The sequence below is a fragment of the Furipterus horrens genome, unplaced genomic scaffold, assembly GCF_987537825.1.
Source record: "Furipterus horrens unplaced genomic scaffold, mFurHor1.1.pri manual_scaffold_4, whole genome shotgun sequence".
Classification (NCBI taxonomy): domain Eukaryota; kingdom Metazoa; phylum Chordata; class Mammalia; order Chiroptera; family Furipteridae; genus Furipterus; species Furipterus horrens.
In genome coordinates, this window is record NW_028327174.1 from 168,518,772 (window position 1) to 168,537,922 (window position 19,151).

At 36.0% G+C, this 19,151-nt stretch overlaps 1 protein-coding gene and 1 pseudogene across 2 annotated transcripts in view; one reads left to right on the forward strand and one right to left on the reverse strand.

The window, feature by feature from the left end:
• The window catches only part of KIF27 (kinesin family member 27), a 90,836-nt gene that overhangs the window by 68,632 nt on the left and 3,053 nt on the right, over nt 1-19,151 (reverse strand). Inside the window, exons 2-4 of one of the 2 annotated variants that reach the window (XM_090275883.1) lie at nt 15,755-15,955; nt 8,163-9,124; nt 4,210-4,353 (exon numbers count right to left, since the gene is read on the reverse strand). In XM_090275883.1, coding sequence (XP_090132009.1) covers nt 4,210-4,353; nt 8,163-9,124; nt 15,755-15,955 — 1,307 coding nt within the window. The remainder of the gene's footprint in view (nt 1-4,209; nt 4,354-8,162; nt 9,125-15,754; nt 15,956-19,151) is intronic. The other variant, XM_090275884.1, reaches the window with a different exon arrangement.
• LOC150013244 (large ribosomal subunit protein P1 pseudogene) lies at nt 14,376-14,748 on the forward strand (annotated as a pseudogene).

A 19,151-nucleotide genomic window follows, 5' to 3' on the forward strand; every position in this document is an offset into this window, starting at 1 on the left:
AAAGAAGGTAAGAAAGGAGAGAAAAGGGAACACAGAACAGGGAAAATACATAAAAAGTATAACGGTGGGATTATAACCAAAACATAATAGTAACTATGTTAAATTCAAAAACAAACTAAGTAATCAAATTAAAAGATAAAGACTGTCAGAGAAGATTATAAAATTACCTAACCTGCTGCTAACAAGAAACAAAAGTAAAATAGACACAGAAAGATTAAAAATAAGATGGAAAAAAAAGACACTGTGTAAAAGAAAGCTGGCATAGCTATAATCATATCAAAATGGGCTTCAAGGCAAAACCATAACAGGAGATAAAAAGAAGTGAAAATAGTTTTTTTAAAAGGTCCACTCACTATGATGATGTAATGATTCCACATTTCTACATACTTAATAACACAGCTTCAACATACTTCAGTACTTCACAAGGAAGTAAGACAAATTCAAAATCATAGCGGGAGATTTTAACATCACTCTAAATATCGATATAACAAAAAGACCCTAACAAATGAATAAAAATATAGATCTGGATAACAGGATTAACAGAATTAACAGCCCCAATATTACAGAAACACTTCCTTTTCAAGTACATCTGTAATATCTACAAAAATTGGACTCATACTGAGCCATAAAGCAAATTTCAACATATTCAAAGCACTGAAATCACAGGGACCACAATGCAATTAAGCTAAAAATTAACTTTTAAGAATCCTCAATGTGTTGTAAATAAATATATAACCCGTAGGTCAAAGAAAAAAAGTCAAAATAAAAATTAGGAAATATTTTGAGCTGAAAGTGGAATGTAGGTAACGACAAGCTTAAATAAGAGTGACTCAGTGTGCTCAAATTATTTGTGCAGACAATGTGGTCTATGTTGAACACCTGCCCTCCTTTTGGTATTCAGGAACTCTGGTACATGCTGGGTGGAGAGTGCCTTCATGACTACCTTTCAATAAAAACTGTAGGCAATGAGTCTCTTCAGAGTTTCCCTGGTAAACACCATTTCACATGTGTTGTGACACTCACTGCTGGGGGAATTAAGCACATCCATGTGACTCCACTGGGAGAAAACTCTTGTAATTTTAATTTTGTACCTGGTTACTTCCAGACTTTGCTCTATGTATCTTTTCTTTCCTTTGCTGATCACTGCTCTCCTTTCACTATAATAAATCTTAGCCACGAACATGACTAATGCTGAGTCCCCTTAGTGCATCATCCAGCCTGAGGGTGGTCTTGGGGACCCTGATACAACAATACATCATGACCAAAAAAACACATATTTATTCCAGGAATGCAAGACTGGTTTAAAGTTAGAAAAATCAATATAATTCACCACATTAACAGAATAAAGGAGAACACTCATGATAAACAAATATCATATGATAAAATTTAATATCCAGTCATAATAAAAATTCTCAGCAAAGAAATCTGCTTTGGTTTGATAAAAGGTAAATAAAAAGAGCCACAGCTAACATGGTACTTAATAGTGAAAGCTTTTCCTCTCTAACTGGAAACAAGACAAAGACACTTGCTATCACCACTATTATTTAACACTGTATTGAAGATCCCAGCCAATGAAGAAAGGTAAGAAAAAGAAAAAGGTATAAGGATTATAAAAGAAATAAAACTGTTATCAGCTGCAGATGACACAATTAGAAACAAAAATCCAAAAGAATTTACAGAAATATTAGAATTAAAAAATGAATTTAGGACTTACAGTCAACATGGAGGCATAGGTAAAAATGGCTCACCTCTTCGCACAACCACATCAAAATTACAACTAAACTATGGAACAACCTTCACACAGAACCACCAGAAATCAAGTTGAATGGAAGTCTGACAAATCGAGTTGAATGGAAGTCTGACAACTGCAGAATTAAAGAAAGCATTCCAACATTTGCAGCATAGGGGTGTCAGAAGGAGAAGAAAAAGAGCAAGAAATTGGAAACCTATTTGAAAAAATAATGACAGGAAACTTCCCAAACTTGGTGAAGGAAATAAACATACAAGTCTAGGAAGTGCAGAGAGTCCCAAACAAGATGAACACAACAAGGCCCACTCCAAGACACATCATAATTAAAATGCCAAAGGTTAAAGATAAAGAGAGAATCTTAAAAGCAGCAAGAGAAAAACAGTTAGTTACCTACAGGGAAGTTCCCATAAGACTGTCATCTGATTTCTCAAAAGAAACTTTGCAGGCTAGATGGGATTGGCAAGAAATATTCAAAGTCATGAAAAGCAGGGACTTATAGCTCGGATTGCTCTACCCAGCAAAGCTATCATTTAGAATGGAAGGGCAAATAAAGAGGTTCCCAGAAAAGAAAAAAACTAAAGGAGTTCCTCATCACCAAACCATTATTATATGAAATGTTAAAGGGACTAATTTAAGAAAAAGAAGATCAAAGCTATGAACAATAAAATGGCAATAAATATATATCTATCAACAATTGAATCTAAAAAACAAACTAAGCAAACAAGAACAGAGACAGAATCATGAATGTGGAGAGCAAACTGATGGCTGCCAGATGGGGGAGGGGGATGTGGGTAGTGGGTGAAGAGGTGAAGGGATTAAGAAGTACAAGTAGGTAGTTACAGAATAGCCACGGGGATCGAAGTATACTATAGGAAATGGAGTAGCCAAAGAACTTATACGCATGATCCATGGACATGAACAATGGTGTGGGGATTGCCTGAGAGAGGTCGGGTGTGGTAGGTGGAGGGTGTCAAAGGGAGAAAAATTAGGACAACTATAATAGCATTATCAATAAAATATAATTTTTAAAAAGTGAATTTAGTCAGGTTGCTGGATATATCAATATACAAAAATCAATATATTTATAACTATGAACAATTAAAAAATGAAATTTTAAAAAGATTCCATTTAGTCACATTAAAAAAACACAAGTGTCTAGAAATGAGTGTAACAAAAGATGTGCAATACTTCTACACACATGCAAACATTACTGAGAAAAACCAAAGGAAACCTAAGTAAATGAAGGAAATACCATGCTCATAGATTAGAAGACTCACAATCAAAAGATGTCAATTTTTCCCAAATGGACCTATAAATAGCACAATCCCAATCAAAATCACAAAAAGTGGGTACTTTTGTGCACTAGACAGCTGATGCTAAAATTTATATGGAACAACCAAGACATTCTTAGAGGTTAGGAGAACCAAACAGAAGGCCTTGCTTCACTGAATATCTAGACCAATTATGAACGTACGATAAATAAGAAGTGTGATATATTGACTCAAGGATAGACAAACCAAGGACACAGCATAAATTCCAAAAATAGATAATAAGTTCAGGTACAAATGAGCCTTGACTTATGACAAAGATAGTACTCAGAACAGTGGTGAAAGGATGGTCTTTTCAATAAATGGTGACAGGACAAATGGATATCTACATGGAGGAAAAAAAGATGCTTACTTTACCCCATACACAAAAATCAATTACAGAAGTACTGTAGAACTAAATGTTAAAGGCAAAACAACAAAGCTCCTAGAAGATGATATAGAAAATACCCTCCAAGGAAAGGCTTGTTAGAGCACAAACATAATTAACCATAGAGAAAAAGATTTTTGAATTTGATTACAATATGTCTTTTCATAAAAGATGTCGTCGAGAGTAAAAAGCCACAGAAAGAGAAAAAATATTTGGAACCATATAACTTATAAAGAGCTCATCATACCCAGAATATACAGGGGTACGTAAAAGTAGGTTTACAGTTGTTCCTATGGAAAAATATATAATACAAGAATAAATAATAATATAAGAATAAACTCTGCGTTTCATATACTCACAACTGTGAACCTACTTTTGCTACTGGTGGCACCCAGACTTGCCATCTGGTCCTTAAGGGACTTAAAAAGTGGGCTCATTCCAATGACAGGGCCACAAAAGTTCTGTATTATTTTCATCATTACCTACCGTCCAACTTCTAACAATATCACATTGCCTGTTCCCTTGGCAAACAATGAAAGGGGAAAGTATGAAGAGAAGAGAACAATGTTAGTTAAACTAACAGTGAAAATGTTTTCCCTTTATACTGATATTAGGGGAAAAACTATAATTAAATTCTTTTTAGGTTCCTGTGTTCAAAACTATTTTGTAAACATTTCAACTTATCATTTAAATGCTATTCTATTTATTAATTTAGTGACTAGTCAAATTAAATCTATAGAGCTAGATGCATTAAGAAACTCTACCTGCAATCTATTCACTTTTTGTGCCTCTTTCAAAGATAGAACATGTCCTTTGTTTTCCTGCATCATCATTTGCACTTGATTCTTTAGTTCCTTCACCTCTAGTTCCTTCTCATTAAATACTACTTCATCAGCAGCCAGAGCACACTGGGAGGAAGGAAAGAAAGCACAAGAGATTCACCATGGAAAATATTCAAGAGAGCCCACATAATACCACAAAAGCAGTGATTTAATGACAGTCTGACAATGTCTCTTAAAATTTTTCTTACCCTATTCATTTTCAAATTATTTTCTGGTTTCTTATAAGGAAGGCAGAAACAGTTGAAAGGAGCTATCACTGCTATAACATAAGAATTATCATAAAGGTTAGAAGATTCTCCTGATTTTTATTTTATGCCTTTTAAAATGAAAACGAGTTACTCAGGTTCTAGAGTACATTCAATAAGGTTTTCACAAGTTTGCTGTAATTTCCATGAGATTTTATTGTAGATTTTTAAAAATCAAAGGTTACATTTTCCAAACTGACTCTATAGAGTATAAGAATGCATGTGGATTTTTGTTTTGTTCTGTTTTGTTTTTGGTGCCAAAACCCGGAAATAAACCACATATGTTTAAATAAAAAATATTTGCTATTTTTTGTACACTTTCTCTATAAAGAGATGTATTTTGAAGATGTCTGAAAATATGGTTAAACAAATACTTTTCTTAGTTTCTAATGAATTGCACAAATTTTTAAATGAATTGGGATATGCAAGTAATACTTTTAATATAATTTTTAAATTAAACAGAAAGAAAACTAATACTTGGCATTTTAAAAATATCTCATTGAACAGATATGTTTCCTGTTTCATGAAGAATCTGGAGTTTGGTGAGATTAAAACCTTTTCCCAAGATGATTCAGTGGATAAACCAAACTCCTCACATTCAGCATTCAGCCCCAGATCCTATCTGGGTCCAAAGCCTAAGCCACAGGAAAAGACAAGAACAAGTAGTTGGTTTACAAAATAGTGTTCACTTTACAGATAAGGTTTAACTCACAAAAAATCAATATGTATGTGATTCCTTAGGCAGCAGCATGGAGGTGATAGGCCTCTGCACTGGGAACCCACGGGCTGAGGCCAGCCTTGATTTTGCCACAGGTTCACAGAGGGTTTTGAGCAAGTCCCTTCTTTTTCTGCTTGGGATTCTCAAATAACCAAATGAGGAGGAAACACATGACACTGATAGTCCTTATCACCCTATATATTTATATAACCTCTATGACTTCTCTCTTCTATAAAATAAAATATAACTGTAATTCCCATCAGTTAATATTCTTCTTCTATCGACAATTAATGGTCCATTTGAGAAGCTTATAATTTCTCTCCCAGTGCTGCATATGCTTTTACATATGCTTTAAAAACAACAGTTTTATTGTCTATTATTTATTTAAAAGTGTTTAACTGTTGATTGAGTATATTCATACTCAGTACTGTTCTTGAATTTAACATTTGAAATTTAAAAAGCAAAAAAGTTCCTTAAGAAGTATTTTTGAAGGGATGCAGAGTTCTAATAGACTAATAGCAAAAACCAAGGTTTTAACATTATCTGACAGTTTCTAAGCTGTAGCAAGTTTAAATTTATAGTTTCCAACAGATGGAGAGAGTAAGCTACTACCCACCCTACACCCACGCAGTGGGTTTTATGAACTTCCAATTTCAGCCACTTGAGATGCATGAAGAAAACCACTTCCTATCACCAACTTGTGTGTCCCAAACTTGGAGACTCCAATTATCTGTACAGCAGTTTCTCATACCAATGAGAAAGAGTCAGACCTGCTCTATCTGGGAAAAAGGGGAAAAGTACTGTCTTTTTAAAAAGCCATGATTTTAAATAGAGTTAAATATCAAAAGCTTTATAATAGAGCAGCAGTTCTCATAGTGTATGCAAAAGAGACCCTTTCAGTATGTCCCTTACATGGATGTCCATGAGGTCAAAACTATTTTTCTTATAATACTAAGATAATATTTGCCTTTTTTCACCATATTTACATTTGCTCTGACAGTACAAGAGCAATGGTGGGTAAAATTGTTCACTAACACAAATAAAAGAAGCATCACCAAACTGCACTTCACTGCCATGTGCTCACAATACAAATAACAGTTTTACTTAAGAATATCTTAATAAAGCAATAAAATTATTGTATTAAATCTCAACCATTGCAGGTTTTTTATTTGTTTATTTTTAGTATTTAACGTGACAAAATGGGAGGTATGCATAAAGCAGTGCTGCTGTCTACCGAAGGGCAATAGTTGTCTGTGGTAAACAATTTTGTGCAATTGTTTGAGGTGCAAGCTAAACTTGCCACTTTTTCACAGGGTGCTGTCTTTTGCCCTAAGAATGACAGAAAAACTATTATTATTCAAACGGGTATATGGCAGACATTTTCTAAAAAATGAGAACCATAATTTTCAAGGAAAACAATGAACAGTATTTGTTACAAATGATAAAACTCAAAGTTTCATGCAAAAAATAGAGTTTGGGAAAACATTTCTGCTACTGTGAGCAAGACGACAGCTTTCAATACTTAAAAGACTTTGGTGGTGAGATCAGTACTGATAGTACTGAATGTGATTTTTTGATATTGTGTTATAAGATGTGTCAACATCAGGAATGTCTGCACAACTTAGTAAACAAGTATTTTCCAAATGACCAATGCATGATGATTCAAAATCAGGTGTGAATACAAGAGCCATGCAAAGCACAAGATAGGGACTAATGCATTTTAAGGTATAGACCTTAATGTAACAGTTTCAATCCCAAGTAACCTTTATCAACTTTCTACTTGTTGAGTTTTGGTGTAACTTCAAAGACTATCCACAATTATCTACAAAAAGCATTAAGTATTCCTCCCTTCCAACTACAAATCTAAATGATGCTGGGTTTTCTTCATATACTTCAACAAAAACAACATATTGTAACAAATTGAATACTGAAGCAGATATGAAAATCCACCTGCCTTCTATTAAGCCAGCTATTTAAAGAGATGTGCAAAAATGTAAAACAATTTCATTCTTATGAATTTTTTGTTTCTGAAAACATTATTTTCCATGAAAAATGTTCTGTATATTGTCATATAACCAGATTATTACTATTAGTTTTGAATAGTGTAAATTTCTGTTTGAATACTAATATGTTAAATATCTATAGATACAATGGGAAAACTTGATTTTAAGAAATATACAAACAAAAAGTTCAAAAACTGCTATATTACAGAATAATACAACTGGTTTTTTTCTAATCTATATATAAGAAGGTATTGAGTAAAGATTTCTAACTATGTTTTCCTAGTTTAAAAAACTGGGAGAATATCCATTTGCCCACCAAATTGCAAACTCCACATAAGCAGAAGTAGGTAGGTCTTGTTCTCCACTGTTTCTCTTGTGACACATAATCTTCACTCAATAAATGTTTTTTGAATGAAAAGTGGGGAAATGTAATTCTGAACTCAATATACATATATGCAATACATATACATGTACATACCTACATTTCTTAAATATTATCAAATATCATGATTTGTTTAAAAAAATCAGTACTTCAAATTCAAGGGATGAAGTATTTTTTTCTTTCAAGAACCACTGACCCATAGAGGGATAAAACTCAGTAAAGTATAACTTGATTTTGTTCCTGAAACTGTGTTTCTTTTCATCCTCTAAATTTAATGACAGGGTTCACAAGATTATAGTTAATAAACATAACAAATTAAAATCACTTCACTGGAGAGAAAAGGAGAAACCATGGAAGGTATGAATTATGAAGAGACAGCAACAGGAAAGGGTGAAACAGAGCAAAGCCAAATGAGCTTTCACATGTAATCCTTTAAAAACTTTTCTGAAATTCTACAATGACTCCTACTCACCCCAAATAAATTTAAGCCTTAAACAAGTTATTTTATAAAACCGGTGTCTAAGTACCTGGCATTTCTTCAGCTCTTGCTTCAGCTGGATAACTGTAACATGCTGTGGTCCTTCTTCCAGGTTTCCAACTCCTTGGCTTCCTCTGAATGAGGTAAGAAGTGCCTTCCTGACCTCCTGGGTCATGTTAAACCACTCTTGCAGTTTTTGTTGTTGCTTTTGGTTTAGTCTGACAGCATCTTTTAACTCCACCAGGAAGCTGAAGGCTTCCTCTATACAATTTTGATAACCAAGACATTCTCCTTGGAGCTGAGTTACTTGTTCCTCAAGGGAAAGGATCTTGTTTTTATCAGGAGTCCCCTCTCGATGGATCTGGCTGGTTTGGCTGATACTACTAGCCTGTTGGCTTTGCAAAGCTTCTCGAAGCAACTTAATCTCAAATTCCATTTCGTCCATCCGGTCTGACTCAGGGCTGAAATTTAAGGTGAGTTTGTTTCTGATGTTGCGTGCTCTGTTGGCGTATTTGAGAGAATTTAAGGATTCATCAAAATCCAAGGAAGATGGGCTGACACAAGTAATCATGACAGTCTTGGCACTGCCTCCCAGGGAATCTTTCAGAAGTCGGGTAATTTTAGCATCCCTATATGGAATATGTGAACTCTTCCTGCGTGGGTCCCCCAGAGCACTTATTACATTTCCCAAAGCTAGCAACCCACTGTTGATCTGAATGGATTCTTTGAACCGTTCGCCAGTATTCCCTGTTTTCGTTACTCTTTCTGATCCAGCCAAATCCACAAAGTGGAACTTTGAGACAATATGCTGACGAGGACACCACGATCCATCTTCAGCTCCCTCTGTGTTTTTTACAGCTTGACAAATGCTGATTGTAAAAATTGCATGCGATCTGCTGGAGTGTTCATTCTTTTGGGTGGTACCTGTGTGCCGGGCTGCATTCCCCATCTCCAGCAGGCTCATCACTTCATCTGCACTCTCCACCTGGCATTCCTTGGCCCCCACAATCACTTAAAACAGAAAGTTTTTAAATCAAGTTTTAATCAAAATCCAGTATAGGTAAATTAACCACACAACAGTTATCATTTGCTAGACTACCCAGCTAAGACAGTCCCTTTTAAAAAATCAATATTATTTCAAATAATAGTAACAGCAGCAACATTCAATAATTTTAGATAATCTCCCAAAGGAACATTTTACAGAAAGCACTTGTTTTTATGTTTAAACTCTAAAAGATATCATACTGTATATCATTTTTAATGATCTTGTTTCTTTGCAGTCATATATCCCACTCAATCCCTTAAAATAGATGACAAGCCCTGGCCAGGTGGCTCAGTTGGTTGGAGCGCCCTCCCATATAACAGAGAGTAGCAGATTTGATTCCCAGTCAGGGCACATACCTAGGTGGCAGGTTCGATCCCAGTGTGGATGCATATGAGAAGGCAACTGAGCAATGTTTCTCTTTCACATAGATGTTTCTCCCCACCCCCTTACTCTCTCTAAAATCAATAATAAAATATCCTCAGGTAGGATTAAAAAAATAATAAAATAAGTAAAATAGCTGACAAAAAACCCTCTTTATTCCAGTATTTGATTGGTAGTCTACTGGATTAATTAAAAGGTAATAGATTAATTGAATATATAATGCAAAATAATCAGTAACAGTTCATTTTTAAAAATTAGTTTCTTGCGTTTTGTTTATTACTCAAGTTCTCATTAGGTTTAAGGTTTTTCGATATTGCGGAATACCAACCAATAATAGGTGAAAATTTCAGTATAAATATTCATTTTAAAAAGAGGTATGCCCTACATAACATCAAAGCGAAAGGTATAAACCAATGAGATGGCAATTCAAAACAAGCAACAAAGTTTCTATTTCAACAGCAGAATAAGAACCAAAAAATAACCTAAGATTACTATTACCCACATTATCTGTTTATATCCAAAATATTTCAGAAAGGAGAAGGTAGATTTTGGATTTGAACCAAAGCGGTAAAACTCCTAATTCTGAGCTCAAATTACAGTGGTGTATTTTCTTTTCAATCAGATCCTATCATGCCACTGTTTCTTTGAAAAATAATCATTTTGCTTACATTATTTCCACCATCACACCTTTTTAAACCCAGTTCATTTAAAGTTCTAAAGTACCTGCACTACCGACAGTACTAAAATATTAGTAATTATAAAATATAACAATGTAACTATAAATCATGGCATAAATTTTATAAGGTTTTTCTAATGTTAGGCTATAGCTTAGTATTATCTTTGGTTTTCAAACCTAACTGCCAATCGCCTGGGAGCTTTATAAAAAAGAAAGTACCCATACCCAGGCCCCTTTCCAGACAAATTCTTTGGCATCTCTGAAAAGTTAAGCCCAGAAACCAGTATTTTTTTAAAAGCTTCAAATGTGATGATAATTGTGCAGCAACCAGATTAGATACCAACCACTGTTTCACACACAGGAACTCAATACATATGTCAAACAAATGCATTTTGGTTGTGAGTAGGACATTATACATAAGATATATTGCAATTTGTTATATCCTTCCAAAATTTGTGAAAGATTGATATAGGCTATGGAATATTTTGATCATTAAGTTTATCAGGAGTGACAGTTTACACTTTTATACTGTGAGATGATTTTAAATAAATGTATTATTTTAAATAAAAAATAAAAACATCCAGTAATTATATTTCATAAGATACAGAAGCTCAAAACATGAGTTTGAATTCTGTCCAGAAAAAATAAACTGGGGTCAAGATGGCAGTGTTAAGTACACACTCACCTCCTCCCACAACTACATCAAAATTACAACTAAACTACAGAACAACCATCATTCACAACCACCTGAAATCAAGTTGATGGAAGTCCTAGAACTATGTAGCCAATAAAATTCTGGAGAAATATCTAGGCTGCAGAGGTCCTCCCTGAGGATCAAGGGATCCCAGCCCCACAGCAGGCCCCTCAGCCCAGGGTTCCAGAGCCAGGAAGAGAAGTCCCCATAACTTCTGGCTATAAAAACCAGTGGCTATAAAAACCAGTGGCGATTAAGGCTGAGGAAGATGGAAGCTTCTGGAGTCCCAGGCAGATTCTCTTAAAGTGCCCACACATAGACTTACTCAAACTCACTCCCTTTGAGCTCTGGCACATGGGCAGCAGCTTGAAAGACACCAGAGATATACAGGCAGGAACTAAATTGTTTGGCATCAGGGCAAGAACTGGAGGAGCAGCTTTCTCCCAGAAAGAAGTGCTGAGAGAGGCCATATTTCCTTTTCTGAGCCCTCCCCTGACAGGGCTCACACTGTTGACCCTGCCTGAGTGATTCCCTGAGGCCATGCCCCACAAAACTTTTGGGCCCACCCATGGTGTTTCCAGTGGCTTTTCTATCCAAATGGCTTGTCTTGGCTTATGCTAAATTTTCCTAAATTCTCTCAAACAAGGAGCCTCTGGACTTAGCAAACCCCATATGTCTCACTAAGTGGCCCCAGGCCTGGGACGAACAGCAGTGGGCTTTGGTTCCAGTTTGGCCTTGCCTGGGCACCTCTAAGCCCAGCACAAGTAAAAGCCATCTAGAGATCACTTTGTAGCTCATGCCAGGTGGCCCCAGGCAGAACACAGGCAGTGGCTGACCTTAGCCTGCACTTCCCAAGAGGCCCCAGAGCCAGTGCACCCACTGGACAGCTTCAGACAATATTGAAGCACCACCACCCAACCACCTCCACAAGAGACATACTCAAGGGGCAAACTCAGCAGGCACCTGAGCCCTGCTGAAGTAAGTCCTGCTCAATAGAGTGGACCCCTGCAGCTGATCCTGCATGGTGGTCAGAGGTCAGTGATCAGTGGTCACAGCAAATTCTTGCAGCTGATCAGTCAGGGTAAATCCCACGTAATGACGTGCCAACAGCAATCAAGGCTTTACTACAAGGGGAGGGTGTACAGCCCACATGGAGGTGCACCTCAATTACCCAGCTTGGGTGATAGGGTAGGCTGTGCCACTGGACCCTACAGGACAGCTGCTACATTGGGCCAACTCTACCAAGCCCAGGAGACATAGCAGCTCTACCTAATACATAAAAACAGAGGGAGGCTGACAGAATGAAGAGACAAATGTGACCTAAATGAAAGGACTGAACAAAACTCCAGAAAAAGAAATAAACAAAATGGAGACAAGCAATCTACTAGATGCAGAGTTCTAAACACTGGTTATAAGGATGCTCAAGGAACTTAGTGAGAACCTCAACAGTGTGAAAAAGAACCAGTCAAAAATAAAGGATACACTAATTGAAATAAAGAATAACTTACAGGACACAACAGTAAAATGGATAAAGCCCAGAATCAAATAGTGATTTGGAATATAAGGAAGAAAAAAACATCCAATCAGAACAGCAAAAAGAAAAAAAAGAATACAAAAAACAAGTATAATGTAAGGAGCCTCTGGAACAACTTTAAATGAACTGACATTTCCATCATGGGGATGCTGGGAGGAGAAGAGAGTGAGCAAGAAACTGGAAACCTATTTAAAAAAATAATGACAGAAAACTTCCCTAACTTGGTGAAGGAAACCGACATGCAAGTCCAGGAAGCACAGAGTCCCAAATAGATGAACCCAAAGAGGCCCACCCCAAGACACATCATAATTAAAATGCCAAAGGTTAAAAATAAAGAGAGAATCTTAAAAGCAGCAAGAGAAAAGCAGTTAGTTACCTACAGGAGAGTTCCTATAAAACTGTCATCTGATTTCTCAAAAGAAACTTTGCAAGCTAGAAGGAATTGGTAAGAAATATTCCAAGTCATGAAGAGCAGGGACCTACAACCAAGATTACTCTACCTAGCAAAGCTATCATTTAGAATAGACAGCTAAAGAGCTTCCCAGACAAGAAGAAGCTAAAGGAGTTGATCACCACCAAACCAGTAGTATATGAAATGTTAAAGGGTTTTCTTTAAGAAAAAAAGATAAAAAATATGAACAAAAAAGTGGCAATAAATATATATATCAATAATTGAATCTATAAATCAAAATAAACAAACAAGATGAACAGATATAGACTCATAGGTACAGAGAATATTTTGACAGTTGGAAGATGGGAGGGGGTTTGGGAGGCTGAATGAAAAAGGTGAAATGATTAAGAAGAACAAATTGGTTGTTACAGAACAGTCATGCAGATGTAAAGTGCAGCACAGGAAATATAGTCAATATTAGTTAATAACTATGTATGGTGTCAGATGGGTATGAGATTTACTGGAATGATCACTTATTAAGTTATATAATGTCTAATAATTGGGGTGTACACCTGAAATTAATATAATAATGTATGGCCACTGTAATTTAAAATTAAAAAATGATTTAAAAAATTTATTAAACTGTATTGAATTATCTAATAATTTCATAAACTATTATGTATGCTTTCTAAAAAACAAAACAAAAAGCAATTTCTGCAAACATCCAGGAACGCCAGGGCTGACAGGACAGGGCTTCTAAGGTGGCAAGTTTTACTGCCCCCTGCAGGCTGGTGTTTAAATGATTATAGTCATCTTACGAAATTCCTAGCCACTACGAGATTCCCTGGCCACTACGAGATTCCCTGGCCACTACGAAATTCCCTTAAAGAGTCACTCCTCTGTCAAGACCCTTTATCTCCTGGAAGGTTCTACTGTTTTCAAGGAAAGGAAAACACTCAGGAACAGTCATTTGTTATTAATAATAGTGAAAATTAGGAAACAGCCTAAATGTACAACAATGGAATAGTAGTTAATTATAATACATCCAGAAGACAAATTACCACATGACCACAAAGAGTCACAAGGTCGAAAACTAATGAATGTGAAAATGCTTACAATATAAAGTGAAAAAATTAGATGCAATACTATATGTGGGAGACACAAGTACATTAAGAAACAATTATACAGTCCTGGCCAGGTGGCTCAGTTGGTTGGAGCATCGTCTCATACACCAAAAGGCTGTGGGTTCAATTCCCAGTCAGAGCACATACCTAGGCTTCAGGTTTAATCCCCAATCAGGGTGCATGCAGGAAGCATCTGACTGATGTTTCTCTCTCACATCGCTGTTTCTTTCTCTCTCTTTCTCTATCTCTTTCCCTTCCTCTTCTCTAAAATCATAAGCATTATCCTTGTGTGAGTATTAATTTTTTTTAATTAAACAATAAGTAAATAAATAAATATACATGCATAAAAAAAGAAACAGGGGAGAGCCTCACTTTATTCGGCAACTAGCACCACTCTTGGCAGCACTCACCCACACCATGGCCTCTGTCGGGGAGCTTTCCTGCATCTCCTGGGCCTTTACCCTGCACCATGATGTGATAATGTGACAGGTGATGGTGAGAGAGAATAAGATCAATGCCCTCATTAAAGGAGCTGGTGTAAATGTTGAACCTTTCTGGACAAGCTTATTTGCAAAGGCTCTGGCCAATGTCAACATTGGGAGCCTCATCTGTAATGCGGGGGCTGGTGGACCTGCCCTAGCAGCTAGTGCTGCACCAGCAGGAGGTCCTGCCCCCCTCCACCTCTGCTATCCCCTACACTGCTGCTACCCAAGGTGAGGAAAAGAAAGTGGAAGCAAAGGAAGAATCTGAGGAGTCTGATGATGATGTGGGCTTTGGTCTTTTTGACTAAACCTCTTTTGTAACACATTCAATAAAAAGTTGAACTCTGAAAGAAAAAGAAAAGATGATTTTTAACTTTCTTCCTTATACTTTTCTATGTTTTCAAAATGTTCTATATTGAACATGTTACCTTTTAAATGAGAAAAGCAGAAAGTATTATTCTTTAAAATACTTGCATTCTGCCCTGGCTGGTGTGGCTCAGTGGATTGAGCACTGGCCTGCAAACCAAAGGGTCGCCAATTCAATTCCCAGTCAGGGCACATGCCTGGGTTGCAGGCCAGGTCCCTGGTTGGGGGTGCATGGGAGGCAACAACACATTGATATTTCTCTCCTTCTTTTTTTCCATCTCTTCCCCTCTCTCTAAAGTAGGCTACTTTACCTGTATTTCCTTTTTCATCTTATAAAAATAAATAAATAAAGTCTTTAAAATAAAATAAAATACTTGTACTTAGCCCTCCTCTTCTAGCCTTCTCCCATTTCCAAACAAATGGATATTTCATGAGATTAATGTGTGTTAAGCACAGGGTATCAGACCTTGAGAAGCACACAAAAGACAGGTAAATGTCAATATGCAGAAGTAAACACATAAACACCCCTAATAGGAGTACTGGGACAAAAACCAAAGAAGAAAGGAGAGTTTTGGATCAACTTGGACGAACACCAAAGGGAGAAGCCATCCCCCCCAATCTTGAGGTAATCAAGAGAAAAAAAAAATACAAAACTAATTTAGACTATTTCATAGTCTCACTTAAGGTCAATGGGGGGTGAGGGGCAATCATAGAAAATAAGTACTATCTTGAATTACAACTGAATAACTTCATCTTACCCACTAGTTGAACTAGTTTAAATACCTGGGTGATTTAACTGATATTGTTAATCAATTAGCTATTCAATTTAAAGTAAAAAAAAAATCATTTTGCTTCTATGTGTTTTTAAAGTGTCTTTGGAATATACCTAGAAACTGAATTAAATCATATCTATTTGCTAAAGGCTATCATGTAAGTAAGCTACTTTACCTGTGTTTCCTTTTTCATCTTCTCTGATGTGAATATCCTTCATAGATGTCTCCAATTCTAGAAGGTCTCTTAGGTCTTCCTTATACACTTCCACATAAGACACTTTTATTTTAAAGTTGGTGCTAGGATTTTCAGAGACATTTTGAAATATTTCTTGGATAGCTCGAGGAATGATACCCTTTTGATCCTCTGCAACTGAAGCTGAAAATTTAGAAAAAGAAATCATATATTAAACTCAAAATTTAAGAAAAGCTACAACATAAAAATTACAATTAATAAATGTTCTTAATTTTTAAATTGTTGTTTCATTACAGTTGTCCCAATTTTCCCCCTTTACTCTCCACTGCCCTGCCCCCCAACAGTCAACCCCCACCCTGTTGCCCCTGTCCATGAGTCATTTATACTAGTTCCTTAACTAGACCCTTCCCCTTCTTTTCCCTTTTCTCCCCCTTTCTCCTCCCCTCTATTTCCTTACAATTCTCTATATTATAAATCTTTTAAACCATAACTATAAAATTCATAGGTAAAAGTTTTCATATGCATGCCCTTACTCAAAGTTCAATTCATGCATTCATTCAACAAATATTTATTTAGTATTGTCTATGTGCCAGGCAGTATTCTAGGAGTGTGGGAATCATAAGTGAACAAAATAGAAAAAAAAAAAAACGTCCTCCCTTTGTGGAACTGTACTGAGGAAAGTTGGGCAATAGCAAAAAAAGGATAACTGATAAATGAATTAAATGATATATTAAAAGTGATAGGTATGCCCAGATAAAAAACAGGGCAGAGTAAGAGGGAATGGACGTGTGAGTGCATTTAGGTGGGAGGTGTTTGCAACTTTAAGTAGGAAAGTCACGATGAACACCATTGAAAAGCTGACATTTGAGCAAAGACTTGAAAGAGGTGGCAGAGGAACCATATGGGTATCTGAGGGAAGAGTGACCCAGGCAGAGAAAACAGCCAGGGCAAAGACATTAAACTGGTGTGATCCATAAACAAGGATGCCAGTGTGGCTGAAACAGAGAAAGCAAGGGAAGAGTGACAGAAGATGAGGTCACAGAGGTGACAGAAGCCGGAACATATAAGTCCTTGCAGACTTTGGGTTTTCTTCTGAGATGAGAGCATGGGAGGACAGCAGTAAGTTGCAACTTAAGAGCCTGCACTAGCTGCTGTTTTGTAAATATCATAGAAGGGCAGGGGTGGGCGTGAGGAGACCACTTAGAAGGCAGTTTATCTGGGAGCTAAGAGGGTTGAGGGGCAGACATGATAGTAGCTCACAGCAGGATGATAGCAGAGAAAAGGTGAGAAGTAACCCGATTCCAGATTTATGTTGATGGGAACACCATTAAAATTCTCTGACAGATTGGAAGTGGGATGTGAGAGAAAGCAATGAGTTAAGAAGACTCCAAGGTTTTGTCTTGAGCCAGTAGAGTTGCCATCAACTGATATGGTGAAGAGCAGGGATTGAATTGGTTTGAGGGGAAAAAGGCAGAAGTTCTTTTTTTATTTTTATTTTTTGCCAATTAAGCTTGAGATGTTTGTTAGCATCCAACTGAGATGTTTTACATCCAACTGCAAAGACTAAATAGGCAGTTAATATATAAGTCCAGAGTTTAAGACAGTAGTCCGGATTGGGGATTTTAAAAAAACTGGAAGTCAGCTACATATAGATGGTATTTAATGTCATGAGACTGGATGAGATCAGGGGAAAAAGTAGTCAGAAGTCTCTATATACCGCTTCTCCTCCAACAGTTCCATAACCTAGAAGGCTGATCAGTACAATAACATTATGAATGAACAAAAATGCATACAAGGGACTCAGATACTTATACACCAATGTACATGACAATATTATTCACAATAGCCAAAAGGACTCAAGTGCCCACCAACAGAGAAATGGATAAACAAAATATGACATATAAATAAAATGGAATATTATTCAGTCATAAAAAGGAAAAAAGTTCTGACTATGCTACAAGAAGGATGCCCTTGGAAACATTATACTAAGTGAAAGGATCCAGACACAGCAGAACAAATATTGTATGATTCCACTTCTAAAAAATATCTGGAAGATGAAAATTCGTAAAGAAAGAAAGTAAATTAGAGGTTATCAAGGGACAGAAGGAGGAGAGTTATTTCTTAATGGGTACAAAGTTTATATTTGGGATGCTGAAAAACTGGTGATGGTTGCAAAACACTGTGAATTTAATGTCAGAGAACTATACTCTTAAAATTGTTACAATAATAAATATTACGTTATATATATTTCACCACAATTTTTAAAATAGTGAAAAGAAGTACAAGATAAAATTTAAAATAAGTGAAAGAATCAATTGGGACTTGAGGTTAAATAAACTTCTGTAGGCTAATTTAGAAACAAACCTGCCTACCATTTTCAGCACTGTTCCATAGAAAAAGTTACAAAATGTTGGTTTATAAATGTACCTTAAAACAAACTTGCTTCCAAGTTGAAGATTACCAATGTTTAGATTTGGGGCAACAGTGGTCCTGAAAATCTGAACCTCTATTAAATTGGGTGGCCTTTCCCCTAATTTAAGATGTGATACTGCCATCTTGTGGCAAGTAAAGGAAGCAGTAGGTTTTCTAAAACAAGGGAGAAATACCTTTTTGGTAGCTTACAGGAACTAGCCAATAGCAGTATCTATATAGTATATATAAGCATTCTGGATTAGCCAGTATATGTAGCTGATCATTCCCTATTTCAACAGATAACAAAAGAGCACAAAAATTCAAAAGACTTATCAAAAAGCTCAATTTCAAATAATATTTATAATAAAGCTTCAATACATATTTTGGTAACCTAAAAACCACATTTCAATGTTAGGTTTATATTTCTGAAATAAACTATTTCTTTTTTGCATGTTTTTTCTGTTTTAAATAAACTATCTCATAGAACTTTGAGTTTATACCTCAACAGCCATTAGCGTAGTATATGCTATTTAAAAGAGTGCAGAAATAATAGTTTTTAGAGAAGGTTGTGGTAAAAGTCAGTACATCCAAGATTCTGAGAAGTAGGAAAATGAATATTAGTTTAAATAAGCATCATACTAAAAACTAAGAAATCATCATTCTGCCACAGTAACTAGCAGGGTACCCTAGACACTGCAAATGCTCAATAAATTATTTACTGGGGAAAAATAAACATTATTTGTATGGCCAATAATCAAACAGCAGACAACTGACCCAGAATTGGTTGGTGTCAATCAGTCTGGAAAATCGAAAATGCTCACTAATTTCACTAATACATCAAGAAGGGTAACTTCAAACAGCACAGTACAATTCTTCATTTACCAGATGGTAAAAAAAAAAAAAAAAACACTTTGCATTTATATGTCCAGTAAGGCATAAAGATATGAACAAATAGCTTTCATATACT